We start from the raw sequence: 15764 nt of genomic DNA on the forward strand, positions 1-15764 counted from the left end.
AAAGCAAAGAGATGGAAAGCATCAGCAGCAGGCCCCTAACCCCAACCCATGCCCCAGGCTGGTCACAGAGGCAGTGTCTGCTCTGGGTTGATAGTGACTCCCCATGGCCCTCTTGTCTGGCTAGGCACAGGCTTGGGATCAGCATGGTGTGTGAGGGCCCAGAAGCTGCAGAATCTTTGGAGCATGTCTGGTTAAAGTTACTCCTCAGGGCTACAAGGATCCGGGCCCTCTGGCGTCCGGTTACTAAGGCCTTGGCATTATGAACACCCAGAACTCCCTAGGCAACACCCACCCTCACAGTGACTATAAGGGGTCTGGGGGTGTCACAAGGGTGGGTGTTTTAATGTCCTCCTGGCACAGGAACAGCCAGAGGTCCAGAGTAGTGAGGGGCTCATTCTTGATGGGGTGTCTCCACCTGCCCAGCCTTTTTCTGCCAGCTGCCCCAGGGCATGGCTGTAAGGAGAAAAGGCTGCTGAAGTTGCAGGCTGGGCACCGGGCTCTCCAAGGGCCCTGAGGGTGGCCGGTGCTCCTGAGGAGCCAGCTGCCGTGAGGGTGGTTGATTCCAGCTAGGGGCCGACCCATCCTCAGAGCCGCAGTCCGAAGAAAGCACTTCCCAGAATGCTCTGCCTCTCTGGGCACCCAGGGGAGACGCTCTTGCAGACACCCATACCTGTCCTGGAAAGGGCGGACGACTCCCTGTCCACGCCACCTGACTCTGGTTTAGCTGCCGGGAGATTTGGGACATGTTCTGGCCGGTGGAAGAGGAGGACTGAATGTCATTCACTCCAGGCACATGAACCACTGAAGAGCTAGAAAATAGGAAAATGCATTTATCCTGAGGACACACCTGGTTTGCATGAGTCTACCCGCCCAGCCAACCACACAATCCACCCTGGGCCACCTTCCTGGCTCTCTCTCCATGCAGCATGTCACTCGAGAAAATGACTAACACATCACGAGCCTCAAAGCCCCTTGGCTGTCCTCCTCTCCCTTCAGGGCTTTCTCCACACTGCTGAGTAGTCCTGCCATGTCTGGTAGTCTGGTACTTCCTCTCCTCATCCTCCCCAGGGTCTCCCACACACTCCTCGGCCCCTATCCTACGCCTGTACATCCTCTGCTCTCAACAGATGATTTGGATCCCACAAAGAGAGAAGCTTCTTAGAATAAAAATCAGTCCCGGTGTTCACTCACTCTTCTGTGCTCTGGTTAATTTGTTCCTTTGGGGCACCTATGAGGCTTAAGGATTCAGGAAATAGGCTGCAGGCTGTCAGTTTTAAATGAAAAGAAAAGCTTCTCAATGAAAACCTGCTGGATGGGGCCTAGTCCTGCTACCCCGAGTTTATCCCTCCCGCCTTCAGTTCAGCCTTCGAGTTAAGCCTTCGACTTAACTCAATTCATCTTTATTAGGTCCCTGCTGTGTGCTGTGCTCTCTGCATGTCCTTTGCAGGCTAAATCTCTGACCCTGCTTAGCTCCTTGGCAGGCACTGTCTGTATGTATCACCAGGTGCTTCTTCCAGGAGATTTTCCGGGCTATGTCGATTACATGAGAAGCTCATCAAAGACTAAAAGGCTGGGGGCAGACTTTTACTTTGTTTCAGGCCCCTCGTCCTGCCTCCCTGGGACTAGCTCAGCATGCAGGGCAGTGCACTGGGTGCCCATGAATCAGTCAAGTAGGGCAGAATGGGGCTCATCACAGAAGGCTTTTGGTAGAGGTGGATTTTCAGCTCCATGTTAAAAGAAAAGCAGGCTAGAGATCAGTAGAGACTGGGTAAAATTTTACTATTCTATTCTAATAAGTTTCCTATGCTATTTGATCCCTTTTAAAATAGGGAGAAACCAAGAATGTCAGAGACATTCTTGCAATGATCATTGTAAAACAAGTTCAGTCACTTATATAAAGGGGATATCATTCCCATCTTTGTACAATCAATTTCTCATTTAACATAAGGGCTTCTTTCCCATTCTCCTTCCTGATGGAAGTATTGCTTCAGAGGACATTTTCTGGTCACTATGGTCTAGTAGGGCCCTCTCCCACAGACCCTAAGCCCTTGGTGTCCTCCCCAAAACACTGATTGATGAGGGCCGCTATAGCGTAGAAGCCCTCGGAAAGGCACCTTGACTGAAAGGGATGGGCTTCTTGGGGCAAAGAGCCAGCCCTTGTGCACAGTCCTCCCTGGGGGCCTCTGAGCTACAGCTGCCTGCCTTGGTATGGACAGGCAGGGACCAAAACTGGCGGGACCAGAGCGGGAGGACTGCGGGTGAGGATGTACTTCAGGTGCCAGCAACACCATTCTGCAAGAGGCCCAGGGTTCCCTATGGCTGTATTGGGCCCCAGAGTCCTTCATCCCACAGCCTACCCCAACCCAAACCAGTTCAGACCCTTCTGATATATAGGAAATTCTGCACATTCCACAGGCTTTGGCCCCAACAGGCATCCTTTAATTAACTCAGTCATTTATTCATTCATTTTACAGACTAGTACTCAGCAATTGCCTTTTCTATGCCAGGCTCTGCACAGGTGTTCGGACACTCCCTGGATTCCTTCCCCACTGCCAGCTGCCCCAAGCCTGCTTTTCCTTCCCCATCACTCATCACTGCCCTGTGCACCCTACATTTTTGGTTCTATGACAATGGCCTCACCCAGGCTGTGCGCCTCATGTTGGCACTGTCTGCCCCGGGCACTGTCTGCAGCTTCACTCTCCTCCCAAAGGCCATCAGTGACGATGTCCTCCTCCTCACATGGCTCCCACGGCTGCGGCTGCATACAGGGCTCAGGGCAGACAGTCCAGTGTTTGAGGTGCAGAGCCTGGGTGAGGCCACTGTCATAGAACAACGTGGTCATCCTCTGTTTCTCCCATTAGTGAGGCCTCCTTCAACAATGCCTCCTCCGAGGCTTCACTCAGCACACTCCTCAGGCCCTTGCACCACTGCCCTGGTCAGGAGGCAGAACCTGACTTTTGCTTTCAGACCTAGCTGAAGAGTCCGCCAGACCTTCTCTGGCCATGCCACCTTGGGCTATCCTCTTGCCTTTGAACTGCCCCCTCCTTGCCTCCTGCTGCTGTACCCTCCCTGATCCCCTTTGTCCAGAGTGAAGGACAAGCAGCAAGTGTCACAAGGACCCAATGAACATGAGCACCCGGGCAGGGCTGGCACAGGGCTTGGCATAGACCAAGATCAATGCATGCTGAGTAGCTGAGTAACTCAGCCGCCAAGAGAAGTCTGGAGGGCTTGACTATTGCTCAGCAGAGCCGCATGACCTGCAGTGATGATGGTTAGGTACTGCTCACAGAGGACTGCCATCTTGTCTGCTGTCCCCAGACCAGAGCCCCTGCCTGCAGCCAGAGCTCCTCAGAGCCTCAGAGCAGTGTGCAATTCAGCGAGACTCAGCTGCAGGCATGGCCAGAGCCACTGCAGTGTTGCTAATCTGTCTCCAGGAGTTCTGTCCACGAACCAGTGTGGAAGCAAGATCCTCATTCCTTGTGTCTAGGGCAGTCACTTGGCAGGGCCCTCTCTCTGAGTGGCCAGCCCCACCTACCCTCCTGGTCTCTGCCTACATCTGGAAGCTCTGCTTAGGCTCTGGCTAACCTTGCTGGAGGAGCCCTGTCCTGCTGGGCATGAGGAACTTAGGGTGGCCGGTAGGCACAGGTGAGTGCCCACACACCCTCCCCAAGAGCTGCCAGCTGCTTCTCTGACTGTTCTTCCCAGTTTATGCTTCTGTCTCCCCAGAAGTCAGTGGAGCCAAGCCTTGCCTCCAGTGATGATGTCAGGGCTTCCTCAATGACCTACCAGATGCCCTTGATGCTAAGACCAAGCCTTGGGAAGGTTGGACACCCTGCCTGAAGCCTGGAGTGCCCTTTAGGATGAGGCTCAGACATGATGTGCTGAGCTGTCCAGTCTTCCTTGGATTTGGCTGTAGCCTCTGGGTACCAGATGACAGGATACTTCCTGCTACCTTGTCAGCTGTTCCCAGCTCCAGCTTACTTGGGTCCTGGCTAGAGGGAACTCACTCCCTTCTCGCTGGCAATCACTGCTACAGAACACAGTGGCTGGTGCTGTTCACATCCAAGAAAGAGTAACTGACACCAGGAATCTATGGCAACTCATGGAGGGCTCACAGAGCAGAAGCAGAGCCACCAGAATCCTCAGTTTAGCCCAAGGCTGGAGCGCCGGTAACCACTAACTCATGATTACAGCCCACAGAGCTGTGCTCTGAAACTCAGGACTTTCTTGGTGAGGGAGCATCTTCCCAAGCCATTGTCCCCCTCACTGGCACATACCTGAAGGCCTTCCCGGAGTGTCCGGAGGGAAATGGGCTTCCTTGGGAGTAGATCTGCTGGGTTCCTGCAGCAGAGGCTGAGCTCATCATCTTCTTCTCCGCTGGGAAAAGCAGAGCAGGAGTCACACGCGAAGGTTCCCTGCTCTGCAGACCACAGAGGAGGCTGCCCCAAGAACAGGTGCAGGGGTGGGCGCAGGAATGGCAGGATGCGAGTCGGGGCAGCCCACCTGCATGCAATCTCCTCAGCCTTGCCTCTGCCTCCTCATCTCCCCTGGAGCCTCCCTGGCATATGAGGGCACTAGGCTGTTGTTCTTGACCCCTAGGCTAGGCCACAGGCTGCTTGATGGCAAGGCTTTTTTGGAGAGTGGGGAAGATTAAAAGAATGAATGAGGCCAAGTGCGGTGGCTCACACCTGTAATCCCAGCACTTTGGGAGGCTGAGGCAGGCAGATCACTTGAGGTCTGGAGTGCAAAACCAGCCTAGCCAACATGGTGAAACCTTGTCTCCACTAAAAATACAAAAATTAGCCAGGCGTGGTGGCAGCCATCTGTAGTTCCAGCTACTCGGCAGGCTGAGGCAGGAGAATTGCTTGAGCCCAGGAGGCAGAGGCTGCAGTGAGCTGAGATCACGCCACTGCACTCTAGCCTGGGCGACAGAGCAAGACTCTGCCTCAAAAAAAAAAAAAAATTAATGAGACTTCTTTCTCAGACATTATTTTATCCAGTCTTTTCAACCCTGTGGGGTAGGGATTCCAAGTCCTCTGGTTCTGGATGAGGAAGCACAGGGTAACAGTGAAGAGGATGGGCTCTGATCTCAGCTCTCTGGGTCTGAATCCTAGCTCCAAGGTAAGAGGTGCAACCTTGGACTGTTACTTAATCATCCCCTGCCTCAGTTTCCCAACAGAAAAAAGGCGAGAATAAAAGTATCTTCCTCAGAGGGCTGTAGGGGGAATTCAGTGAGTTAACCTAAGTGCTTACGACAGTGCCTGATAACACAGCAAACAGAAACTAAAGTTTGCTATTGTTTGTTACAGATGAAAAAAGTGAGGTGTGGCTTGTCCGAAGTCACCAGCCAGCGAGGGAGGGCCCAGGGCATGAATGCAAGCCCAGTGCTCTCCTACTGCCCTGGAACTCAGCTACCCCTGCCACCCTCGCCCAGCAGGTGCCACAGCCGGTGATGTCCAGGGAACAGCCCCGGACCCGTGTGCCTTGACCTTCCACTAAGGTTTCTTTGAGAGACTGAGCTCCTCTAACACTGAAAACACTCAGCTCCTGGCCAGGAGGTGCAATAATGCATGATTTTCTGCCACCACAGAATGGTGAGCAGAGTTGGCTCACCCACAGGCTCACCCAAAGCTACATGGCTGAAGAAACGGGCTCAAGACCCAGCTGGCTGTTTAGGTCTTACACGAGGGAGAAGGTGCTTTGCATCGTGGTTTGAGAAACAGGAGTGGGAACACGAATGGTGGCAGGGTGCTAGACAGCAGGCTCCAGTTCTCCCTCCTTCGGTCATCGAGGGTGCCCAGGGCTCTCTGAAATGCCCTCCCAGTGCCCCAGAATCTTCAAATGTCTACCTGTCTCATTCCTACAGTCCCTAACATGTTCGCCCACAGAGAGATACTGGAATAATGGAAATAAAGGTTAGTTACATGGTGATTATTTTGTGCCTAGACAGCCCCCACATCTGCTCCCATCTCTGGCTTGCTGGTGGTGATTGGGGGCAGAGTGTGTAGGTCCCTCCGAGTGGCTGTGAGCAGTGATGCGGTGATGGACATTCAGGCTCATGGGCTTGGGGCCCAGAGACCAGGCTGCAGGGACCACATGCTGACTCTCGCACCCATGGAAACAACTTCTGTGAGGCTTTAATAAAAAGGGGCCACTGAGCAGTTTTTATGGTTCACTGCAGTGACAGTTGTAAGACAGTGGGAAATCCTTAAAGGATGGAAGGAGCTCAGGCTCCTGGGTATGTACTTTTAACCTCATCATAACATCTTGAATCTTGGGAATAAAGAGCAAGATTGGTGTGGGAGAGAGATAAGGCTCAAACTTGCAGGAAGAAGGTAGACTTAGGTAGTTCTCTTGACTCTAAACTTAATGCAGGCCAGGCACGGTGGCTCACACCCGTGATCCCAGCACTTTGGGAGGCCAAGGCAGGCAGATCACCTGCGGTCAGAAGTTTGAGACCAGCCTGGCCAACATGGCAAAACCCTGTCTCTACTAAAAATTACAAAAGTTCGCTTGGCATGGTGGCACACACCCGTAATCCCAGCTACTCGGGAGGCTGAAGCAGGGACAATCGTTTGAACCGGGGAGGTGGAGGTTGCAGTGAGCTGAGATCACGCCACTGCACTCCAGCTTGAGTGACAGAGCAAGACACCATCTCAAAACTACAAACAAACAAAATAAAAATATAAATAAAAATAAGATAATAAACTTAATGCAACCCATTTTTTTCCCTCCTGTGTTTAAGGTTTTTGTGGTTTGGGTAAATAAGAAACACATTTTCTTTGTAACTGCTCCAGGACATTTGAAGGGTATAACATTATATATAACAATATGTATTATAATATTATATATAATTGTATTTAAAGATATTTGACTCTAGTTTTCAGTCTTCTATATTTTTCTCCATTTTATTATTTTGATCTATGTGATCTGTTAAAGATGGAGAAAGGCCTACTGAGATCTTCCACTATAATGTGGCTTTATCAGCATCTTCCTGTGATTCTAATTATTTTGGCTTTCACATATTTCAATGCTTATGGCATCTGTGTCTTCATTTTAGGTTACATCTTGTATCTGAATAAATTAAGCCTCTCTGCTCACTGGACAGTTTGAATTTTTCTTTGGCGACACTGATGACCCTACTTTCCTTCTTGGGTTTGCAGAGCATCTCCACCACCCCTTCTTTCAGGTTAAATCATTAATTTCAGTTTGTTTTTGTTATATCATATTTTGGCAGCATATTATTCAGGAGCTATTGATTGGGAGTCAACATATTTAATTATTCTTGATATTCACTGATGATAAATCTGTACCTATTTATAAATACTACACCCATTCCAAAATGAGTCTGGATCTTTGGTGAGGAAATCTTTAAATTTCTTGATTTGAGGTTTTAGACTCTAAGTTTTATTTATTGTTTCTGTCTTTCGTATCTTCTAATAATTTTTACGTTAATTTTCAGTGTTATTAGTTTCGTTTTTCATCCTTACTGCTTTTCCAACCTATCATTTCTGTTCTCATGTTCTATATTTTGATTCATTTCATAAACAAGTACAATTTTACAAGTAGTTTTTTTGCAAGCAGAATATGTAGATAGTGCATGTTTGTGAACGTCTTTCTGTTGTCCTCCAAATAGGAAAGCAGCTTGGCTGGTGGAAAATTTCAGGGTCACACATTCTTCCAAACTCTCTATTTATTCCTGTGTCCACCCTGCCCCCGCTGCCCCCCACCGTGCCACCACCGCCACTTTCCTAAGTCTTCTGGCATTTAATATCTTGGGGAAGGCTAACAAAAGATTTCTCTTTGTAGGTAAGGTAATTTTTTAAATCTCAACATTTGCAGGATTTTTTCTTCCTTTCTTCAAATTTAAAAAAGTAAATACAACAGATCATGTGTAGGTGTGAGTTTCTTTGAAATCTTTGTTTAGTATTCATTGACCTCTTTCACTTGGAAAACCTAAGTTTTTGTATTTTGGGAAAATTCGTGTTTCTTTCTAATTCACTGACTTGGATTTCTGCAACATTAGCCTGTTTTGTACTGATCCAATTTATTAAACATCACTTTCCCCACCTCAAATAACTCATTTTCAGACATGCAGGATGGCCTAGAATCACCTAGAGAAGAGATACTGAAGATTCTCTGAACCTTCTCCTCTTTATCAGAAAAATTCATTTCCAAAGGAGGACATTTGTTCTCGTTCCTTCCCTTGGACCCTTCCCCCCTCTTCTTTTTTCTTATCTGTCTTTTTTTTTTTCTGTTTTGTTAACTTGATGGGAAAGTGTCTATGTTTGGATTTCTCTGGGACGCTGTGGGTCTCTGGTCAAATATTTCAGGCTTATCTGGAGAGAAAAAAACCTTTTAGATGTGCTGTTGTCTCTTCTTACTGGATGAAATGATATTTCTCTAGAAAAGTCGAGGAAATACTGATGTGGGTGGGTGGCCATGGGAACCAAGAGCCGGGAGCTCCCCTGTTGTGCTGAGGGGTCTGGTTTTTGTTGTGTGTTGACAATGGGTCTTGGTGCTGTACTGGCACCTGTTGCCCTAACGGGAGGCAGCTCCAGCACCCAGAGGCTCTGACTTTCCACCAACATGCTGGCATCAGGAGGGCTGAGGTGTGCTCCCTCACCACCTTCCACAGGCCTGTCTGTCCTCGCCTCGGGCCTCACTGTCTTCAGCTTGTTAGCCCCAAGGGGATAGGATTGGGCTTCTCTTCCAGTGACGGAGTTCCCCATGTTTCCTCTTCACAAGCCAACTGGTTTCTCCCTTCAACTCATCCCGACTCCGTTGTATCTTGTGAAAATTCCTTGACCACATGAAAATAGAATCCTTTTTCTGATTTTGGAACCAACAAAGATCTTTCCAAATTTTACATTTTGTTAATCTCAGTGATAATCTGAGTGGGAGGGCGAGGCAGCTGGACTTGCTGGCCCCATGTGATGCCTTAAGTTATAACTGCACCATCTCCTCTAATGGCAGTGCTGACATAGGTAGACAGCCTAATGACTGCCACAAAGGATTAATCACGTGAACTCTACACAACTGACAAAAAAAGATTGTCTAATAATCTGGAAATATGTTCATAATAAACTGTCATGTGAAAAAACTAAGCTACTGTGAGCTCAATTTCCTGTAAAAAAAAAGAATATATATGTGTAGAAAAAGATAGAAAAAACATATTTTAAAAAGTTAAACATGGTTATATTCAGGTGGTAGGATAGAGGATCATTTTTGTTTTTCTTTTTTACTGCGTATTTTGATGTTCAAATGTGGTCCTCTGTGTGTTAGGGATTGAATTTCAACTTTTTACAGAGACATGTCTTTGGCTTAACAAAACTAAACAGCACAATGGAACAATAGAGCTCATTTGTTCCAACTCCTCAAATTTTAATGATGAGATGCCAGACCCCAGGTTGGTTACCCTGGGTAACTGGTATACAAGAGGCAAGGCCAGGAGTAGAGAGAATCCATTCCAACTCATGTATTTTTATACCCTGCAATGGTTACTCTAAACTCACCTTCTGTGGCCCCCTCTTACTAAGAGTAGCTGTCTGTAGATGGCCTGAAAGCAACTGTAAACCCCACACTCTCAAAACCTCAGTGCCATTTGGAAACTTACATGCACTGATTCCTGCAAACATTTCAGCAAACCGAGGATCTCTTTCCTGGGAGAAGATTGCATCCGCCTTTTCCACGGACTTCCCGGCCTCATGAACACCAGCTGATAGGTTGGGGACGGGGACCTGTTTGCACATTAAATAAAACACAAGAGCAACTCATGCGTAAGGCACAGAGTGTGTGTCCCCAGAAGCCACCAGCTGTCCTTCATCAGAGCCCCTCCCTCTGGAATCACTGGCATTTGGGGCTGGAACATTTTATCAGGTGGGAAGCTTTTCTATATGTGAAAGCCAAGAACAGCCGGTGAGGGGGTTGGGGGCAGTGAACTGAAGGTCACAGGAAGGATAACAGAGTCACACTGATTACTTTCTTAGAGTGAGAAATGAACAACAATCAACTTACTCTAAACATCAGGAAAAGTGGACATCATGTGGAGATAGGAGAAGGAAAGGAGACAGAGCCGGTGAAGAGGGAGGTTCAGAGCATGACAGGAAGAGGCACATTGAAGAAGAATGGGACACAGGCAGTGGCAGGGAAATGGCCAAGAAGCCAGGGGGCCCAAGGGGATCAGAAGCTGCTCTTGTTGGTCTCTGAGTACACTCATACTAGAGTTCATGCATGGTCCTCAGAAATGTCCTTCAGCCCTTGGGTTGACTATGGCCCCTGTTTCTTCACCTGGTACTCACACATTCTTCATGGCTCAGTTCTGTAGGGAGGAGTGACAGCAGCAGACCCCCAGGGGACCTGTAGGTCTGCTCTTTCCATTGTAGCGTGTGGAAGGGGCAATCCTTTGGGCTGAGGGGCTCAAGCTCAGGGCTGAATTGAGTCCCCCAGTCCATTGGGCTGGAGACAATTCCAACAGGGAAAGGGTTTTCCAGAAACTCACCTGGGATAAGTCGTATGATGACAATCCATCTCTCTGGTGCACTTCTAATTCTGCCTGCTGTTGCTGAAGTTGCCTGTGAAACAAGAAGACAACAAAGAGGGTCATGAAGAACAGAAGGGTGACAATAGGGCTAAGCCAGGATCCCCACACCTCAGAGGCAGAGTGGGTGATGCCCGATGGATCTCTACATTGTTTTCCATTTTAAATTATTTTATTTTATTTTTAATGCCCTAAATCAAGACTCCAGACATTGCATTTCATGTTTAGGCTACCACACTCAACTATTTAAGAAATCAATTTTGATGTGTGACTTCATTTTATGCAGAGTCAAAAGATACCACAGAACAAATATTTTAAGGCAAATTCAGAAAAGCAGTTGGGTTTAATGCCGAAGGAAGCAGTTGGCTTCCGCTAACACTCAGCCGTAAACGGGCGGGTGTTTACATTATCTCATCCAATCCTCGCACTATGCTTTCACAGTGGTTATTCTACCCTCATATTAAAATTAAGAAACTGAAGTTCAAAGAGGTTAAGTGGTTGTCAAGGTCAGCCAACTGGCAAATGGCTATGACAGAACAGAGCCAGGGTCTGACCTGACACTTCTGACTCCAAGGGACTTTGCTGCCTGCTCCATTTGGGGAAGAAAAAGATTTGCGGCCGGGCGCGGTGGCTCAAGCCTGTAATCCCAGCACTTTGGGAGGCCGAGACGGGCGGATCACGAGGTCAGGAGATCGAGACCATCCTGGCTAACACAGTGAAACCCCGTCTCTACTAAAAATACAAAAACTAGCCGGGCGAGGTGGCGGGCGCCTGTAGTCCCAGCTACTCGGGAGGCTGAGGCAGGAGAATGGCGTAAACCCGGGAGGCGGAGCTTGCAGTGAGCTGAGATCCGGCCACTGCACTCCAGTCCGGGCGACAGAGCGAGACTCTGCCTCAAAAAAAAAAAAAAAGAAAAGAAAAAGATTTGCTGGAGGAAATGGTGGCTTTAAGTTTAAAAACTGGGTTGTTTTCAAGAGAAAGTGAACTCTATAGCTCAGAGCCTAAAAATGGGGCAAATGACCGGATCCTCTTCAATTGTAAATACCATTAAGAAGGACAGGCAAAAAATTATTAGTGGTACTATGCAATTCAAATTACTAACAGACATTACTCCCAGCCCAGCAATCAGTTTAAAGCATATGAACAGACAATTCAAGCAAAATAAATAAATAAATAAAAGGACAAATATATATGTACTATATGTACATATAATAACATATATATAATAGATATAATAAGCAAGTTAGGGAAACATTTTGCCATTAAAATAATCAAAATAAATGTAAATTAAAACACCTTTGAAGTATAATTTTTCAACTGCTAAGTCAATAAAAATATGTTTCACATGGTGGCTTTGCATTGAAACTACCACGGTCACATGGTGTTGGGGAAGTGTTCATGGCACGACCTTTTCGGAAAACTATGGTGACACAGATGAGGGACTGTGGACTTGCTCACACTTTCACACTCTCCCAGGTGGTCATCCTGCTGCTGGTCTGTAGTAAGGAAATTATTCAGTGGAAGGAAGTAAGAGCTACCCATGCAAAGTTGGCAGTAATCGGGAATGACTTTGTAAATCCTGCATATTCATTTCCTGAGTGACTATTCCACAGCACTGACAGCAACCACTGTGAAGATCGTCTAGAAACACAGGAAGGTATGATGAAAGGTATGGAAAAGTTCAAGTGCAGCACAATATATTATGCATGCTGCAAATATGGCCACAAATATTATGTGGTTGAGCAAAATTTAACACCAAGAAAAACAATCTCTCAAGTGTCTGCATTAATTAGGAAGGTTATGTATGGATTTCCGTTGTTTACTTCCAGTGTCTATTTTGAAATAAGAACGATCACAGGGGGTCTCCTCTGACATGTTCATGGTCCCACTTTTATCACCCATGGCTGTGTCCCGGACTGGGTCGTGGGGAACCCCCTGGAGGAACTGCAGACAGGCCACCTCCCTTCATCTGGGTCTGGGATGCAAGGAGGGCTGGCTAGATATTCTGTGGATAGGAAGTGAGGGGAGAGTGGGAAAGGAAGCCTTTGTTATCTATGATGAGGAAGTGGCTGGTGGGGAGGGGCAGGTGTGGAAGGTGCTCCAGCTTCCTGGGGAGGAACCACCAGGAATGCATGGCTAGAACATTGTAACAAAACTGTAAACAAACTGTAACAAAAGCTCTAACAAAATTGTAACTGTCAGCAAAAGCACAGGCTTGGTGAGAATGTGGAGGCCCCCACCCAGGAAGAGGTGGTGTGTTTGGCGACTGTGGACAGAAGGCAGGGGTAACACCTGCACCCGCCCCTGTGCATTTGCCCCGGCCTCCTGCTAGATGCCTGCATTCATCCCAACTCACCTTAGGCTCACAGTCACCTTGGAAGTGGGTTTTCTGTTTTTTTAATTCCCTTTCCGCATGAGGAAACTGAGGCCCAGAGATGCTAGAGGTTTGCAGAAAATAGATGGCACCCTCAAAAGGGATGATTAAAGAAGGTTTAGGGAAGGGGCTACTTAACAGGTATGGCCATAAACGGACAGGTGTTTACATTATCTCATCCAATACCCACACTAAACTTTCAGAGTGGTTACTTTACTCTCATGTTAAAGTTAAGAAACTGAAGTTTAAAGAGGTTAAGCGGTTGTCAAGGTTGGCCAACTGGCAAGGGGCTATCACAGAACGGAGCCAAGTACTGATCTGATACTTCTGATTTCAAGGTGCTTTGCTGTCTGCCCCATTTGGGAAAGAAAAAGCTTTCATAGATGTTATACTAGGATGGTGAAGAGCCCCTAGGCTAGCAACAACAGGAAGCCATCATCATCCCTACGGCCAAAGGGACAGAAGGAGTGAGCAGCTATCAGACCTGTGAGAGCCGTGGTGAGCAAGGCTGCCTAATACCTTTTCCTCTTCTGCTCTTGTTCCTTTGTCTCCAGTCAGTCCCTCCACTGGCCAAACTTAACCAGAACAGAGATCAAGGGATCCCATTTGGCTCTTTCCACAATGGTTAACTTCAATCTTCCTCCCAGGCAAACAGGCAAGGCAGAGGGTGTACCAATTGTGTGTGGTAGAAACACAACCACCAGGCTGGTAAGTGGTGAAGACTGAGCAAGACTAGATTTTCTCATTCCAAGTGTAGGCTGGATTACATAAAAGATGCATTGCTATTTGCTGACTCTTCTCAGCTCCTAAGAAACAAATGCACACAAGTGATCTGGTCCACAGCTCCTCTGATAACAGCAACCCCCGGTACATCATTTCTTTTGACAGGCAACTGGTCAGTCTCTGCTTGACTTTCTCTGCTAGAGAGCTCACTGCATTTGGGGCAGCCTGCTCCATTTGCAGACAAAACTACTTATAAAAAGCATGACCCCTAAAGAACCCAAATGCACCTCCCTATAACTTTCATCTGGGGAACAACTTCTGCCCCTGGAGAAACATAAAATAAGTTGGATTCTGTTTCTAAAGTCTTTTTCTCAGCATTACAAAAGATGTATGATCTGAACACCACTTCCTCCTCTGGCCATGCCTTCTGTGCTGATGGCCCTGGTGTGTGTGTGTCCCCACCATAAAGGAAGGTCTCCTCGATGGGAACCCCAATTGGAGGACCTGGCGAACATTCTGTTTCGAGTCCAGCCCAGAGGAGTCATTCATTCAGTGAACCGTACGGAACTCTATTGCCAGGCACCGGGACAGACCAACGACTTAGAACCCACAAGATCCCTGCCCTCATGGAACTGACAGTCTCCAGGGAAAGACACGCGTAGGCAAGCAATTACAGTGTGGTGAGTTAAGATGACGCCTCAGGACGAACAAGATTCTATCGAAGAGTACAGTCTGCCTCCTAATGTCAGTGTGGGAGCCCAGATAAAAGGAAAAGGATAAAAGCAGAAGCACGTGATCTCCTACCAGGCAGTCTCAGCCCATGCTTGTTAGACCAGCAAAGTGGGAGCACTAGAAATAATTTTCCAAACAAATTGGCATTCCAGAAATTGAAAAAGGAAACAATATTCAACAGAAAAAAAAGCATTCCTTTCTATACCTCCTTATTCTTACTTTATGACTTTTGTTTTGTTTTGCTTTGATTCACACCTTGGGGACACCATCACCTTCCACTGAATGTAGGGCTGATGGCCAGCACTTTGTCAACCTTTTCACATCTCTGCAGTATCCTCATTTCAGAGATAAAGCAACTCAGATGTAACGATGAAAGTGTAGATGTAAGTGTCCAGGGTGTGAACTAAGTGTCCAGAGTAACACGGTTAGAATGTAAATGATGCATCCAGGGTGACATGGCTAGAATGTAATTGATGTGTAAAGGATGGGTGGCATGGCACGAATATGGAACACATAGGACTCAAACCCAAGTCTGTCTGGCTGGAGACCTTGCACAGTTTTTCCTCTGTCCTAAGCTGCTGCCCTAGCCCAAGAGACATACCCATGGCTATAACACAGACAATTATTCCACGTCTCCTATTCCAGTACCTTGGGCATCTTGAGCCATAGGAAAGAGAAAAATCTGTTCCTTGGGACTTTGGTGGGGTTGAAGCAGTGAACTCCCCATTATGGCAGCAATCCATGAACCATTTTCTAACCCTTTCCCAGAGCCCTACCTTCAACTCACAAACATTTTTCCAGGAAATGACAACCACTCCTACCTGCAACTCAGGCTGTGCCCAGCCCAGGCCCAGAATCTCGGAGACAGGATAGGATCACTGTGTGGAGTTGTGTAGCTGTACCGCAGGTGCCTGGCTAAGGGGCAAAGTGGGGCACAAACCCAGCCCTCTCCATTCACACACCTTGGTGCAGGTCTGTGTTTGGGGAGGGCCCATGTTTCTAATGTGCATAAAGGCCGTGATAAGGGGTCTTGGTATTAGGCTGGGGGATTGCTTTCAGTTCTGTTCCTCTTTGGGCTCCTAGACCAGAAAAAGCTCCTTTCACTGGGAAGCAGAAAATCAGGTCACAGGTATGGCTGGCAAATCCCCAGGACCCTAACCACACTGGCTCTGTGGTCGGAACATCAGCATCTCCATCCCACAGCCTTTGGGTTTCTTCTTCCATAGCTGAGCATGTGTGGAAGAGAAAGTGCTGACCTGCAGGCTGCCCCATCCTGAGAAGAGCCCTGGGGAGTTTTCTCAGACATTTCACAGCAATGGTATAAAAATAAACCTTGGTGTGCTTGCAAATTCCAGAGAAGGAGAAAGCAGGGCTGCTCAGAAGAAAACTGACTGA

The 15764-nt window shown here is 47.7% G+C and overlaps 1 protein-coding gene across 2 annotated transcripts in view; it reads right to left on the reverse strand.

The window, feature by feature from the left end:
- The window catches only part of ARNT2 (aryl hydrocarbon receptor nuclear translocator 2), a 210886-nt gene that overhangs the window by 17727 nt on the left and 177395 nt on the right, over positions 1-15764 (reverse strand). For both annotated transcript variants that reach the window (XM_033189223.1, XM_033189224.1), the window contains exons 13-16: positions 10502-10574; positions 9617-9740; positions 4278-4377; positions 671-809 (exon numbers count right to left, since the gene is read on the reverse strand). In XM_033189223.1, coding sequence (XP_033045114.1) covers positions 671-809; positions 4278-4377; positions 9617-9740; positions 10502-10574 — 436 coding nt within the window. The remainder of the gene's footprint in view (positions 1-670; positions 810-4277; positions 4378-9616; positions 9741-10501; positions 10575-15764) is intronic.

This window comes from Trachypithecus francoisi, unplaced genomic scaffold (assembly GCF_009764315.1).
Source record: "Trachypithecus francoisi isolate TF-2019V2 unplaced genomic scaffold, Tfra_2.0 Lachesis_group3, whole genome shotgun sequence".
In the NCBI taxonomy this organism is placed as follows: Eukaryota; Metazoa; Chordata; class Mammalia; order Primates; family Cercopithecidae; genus Trachypithecus; species Trachypithecus francoisi.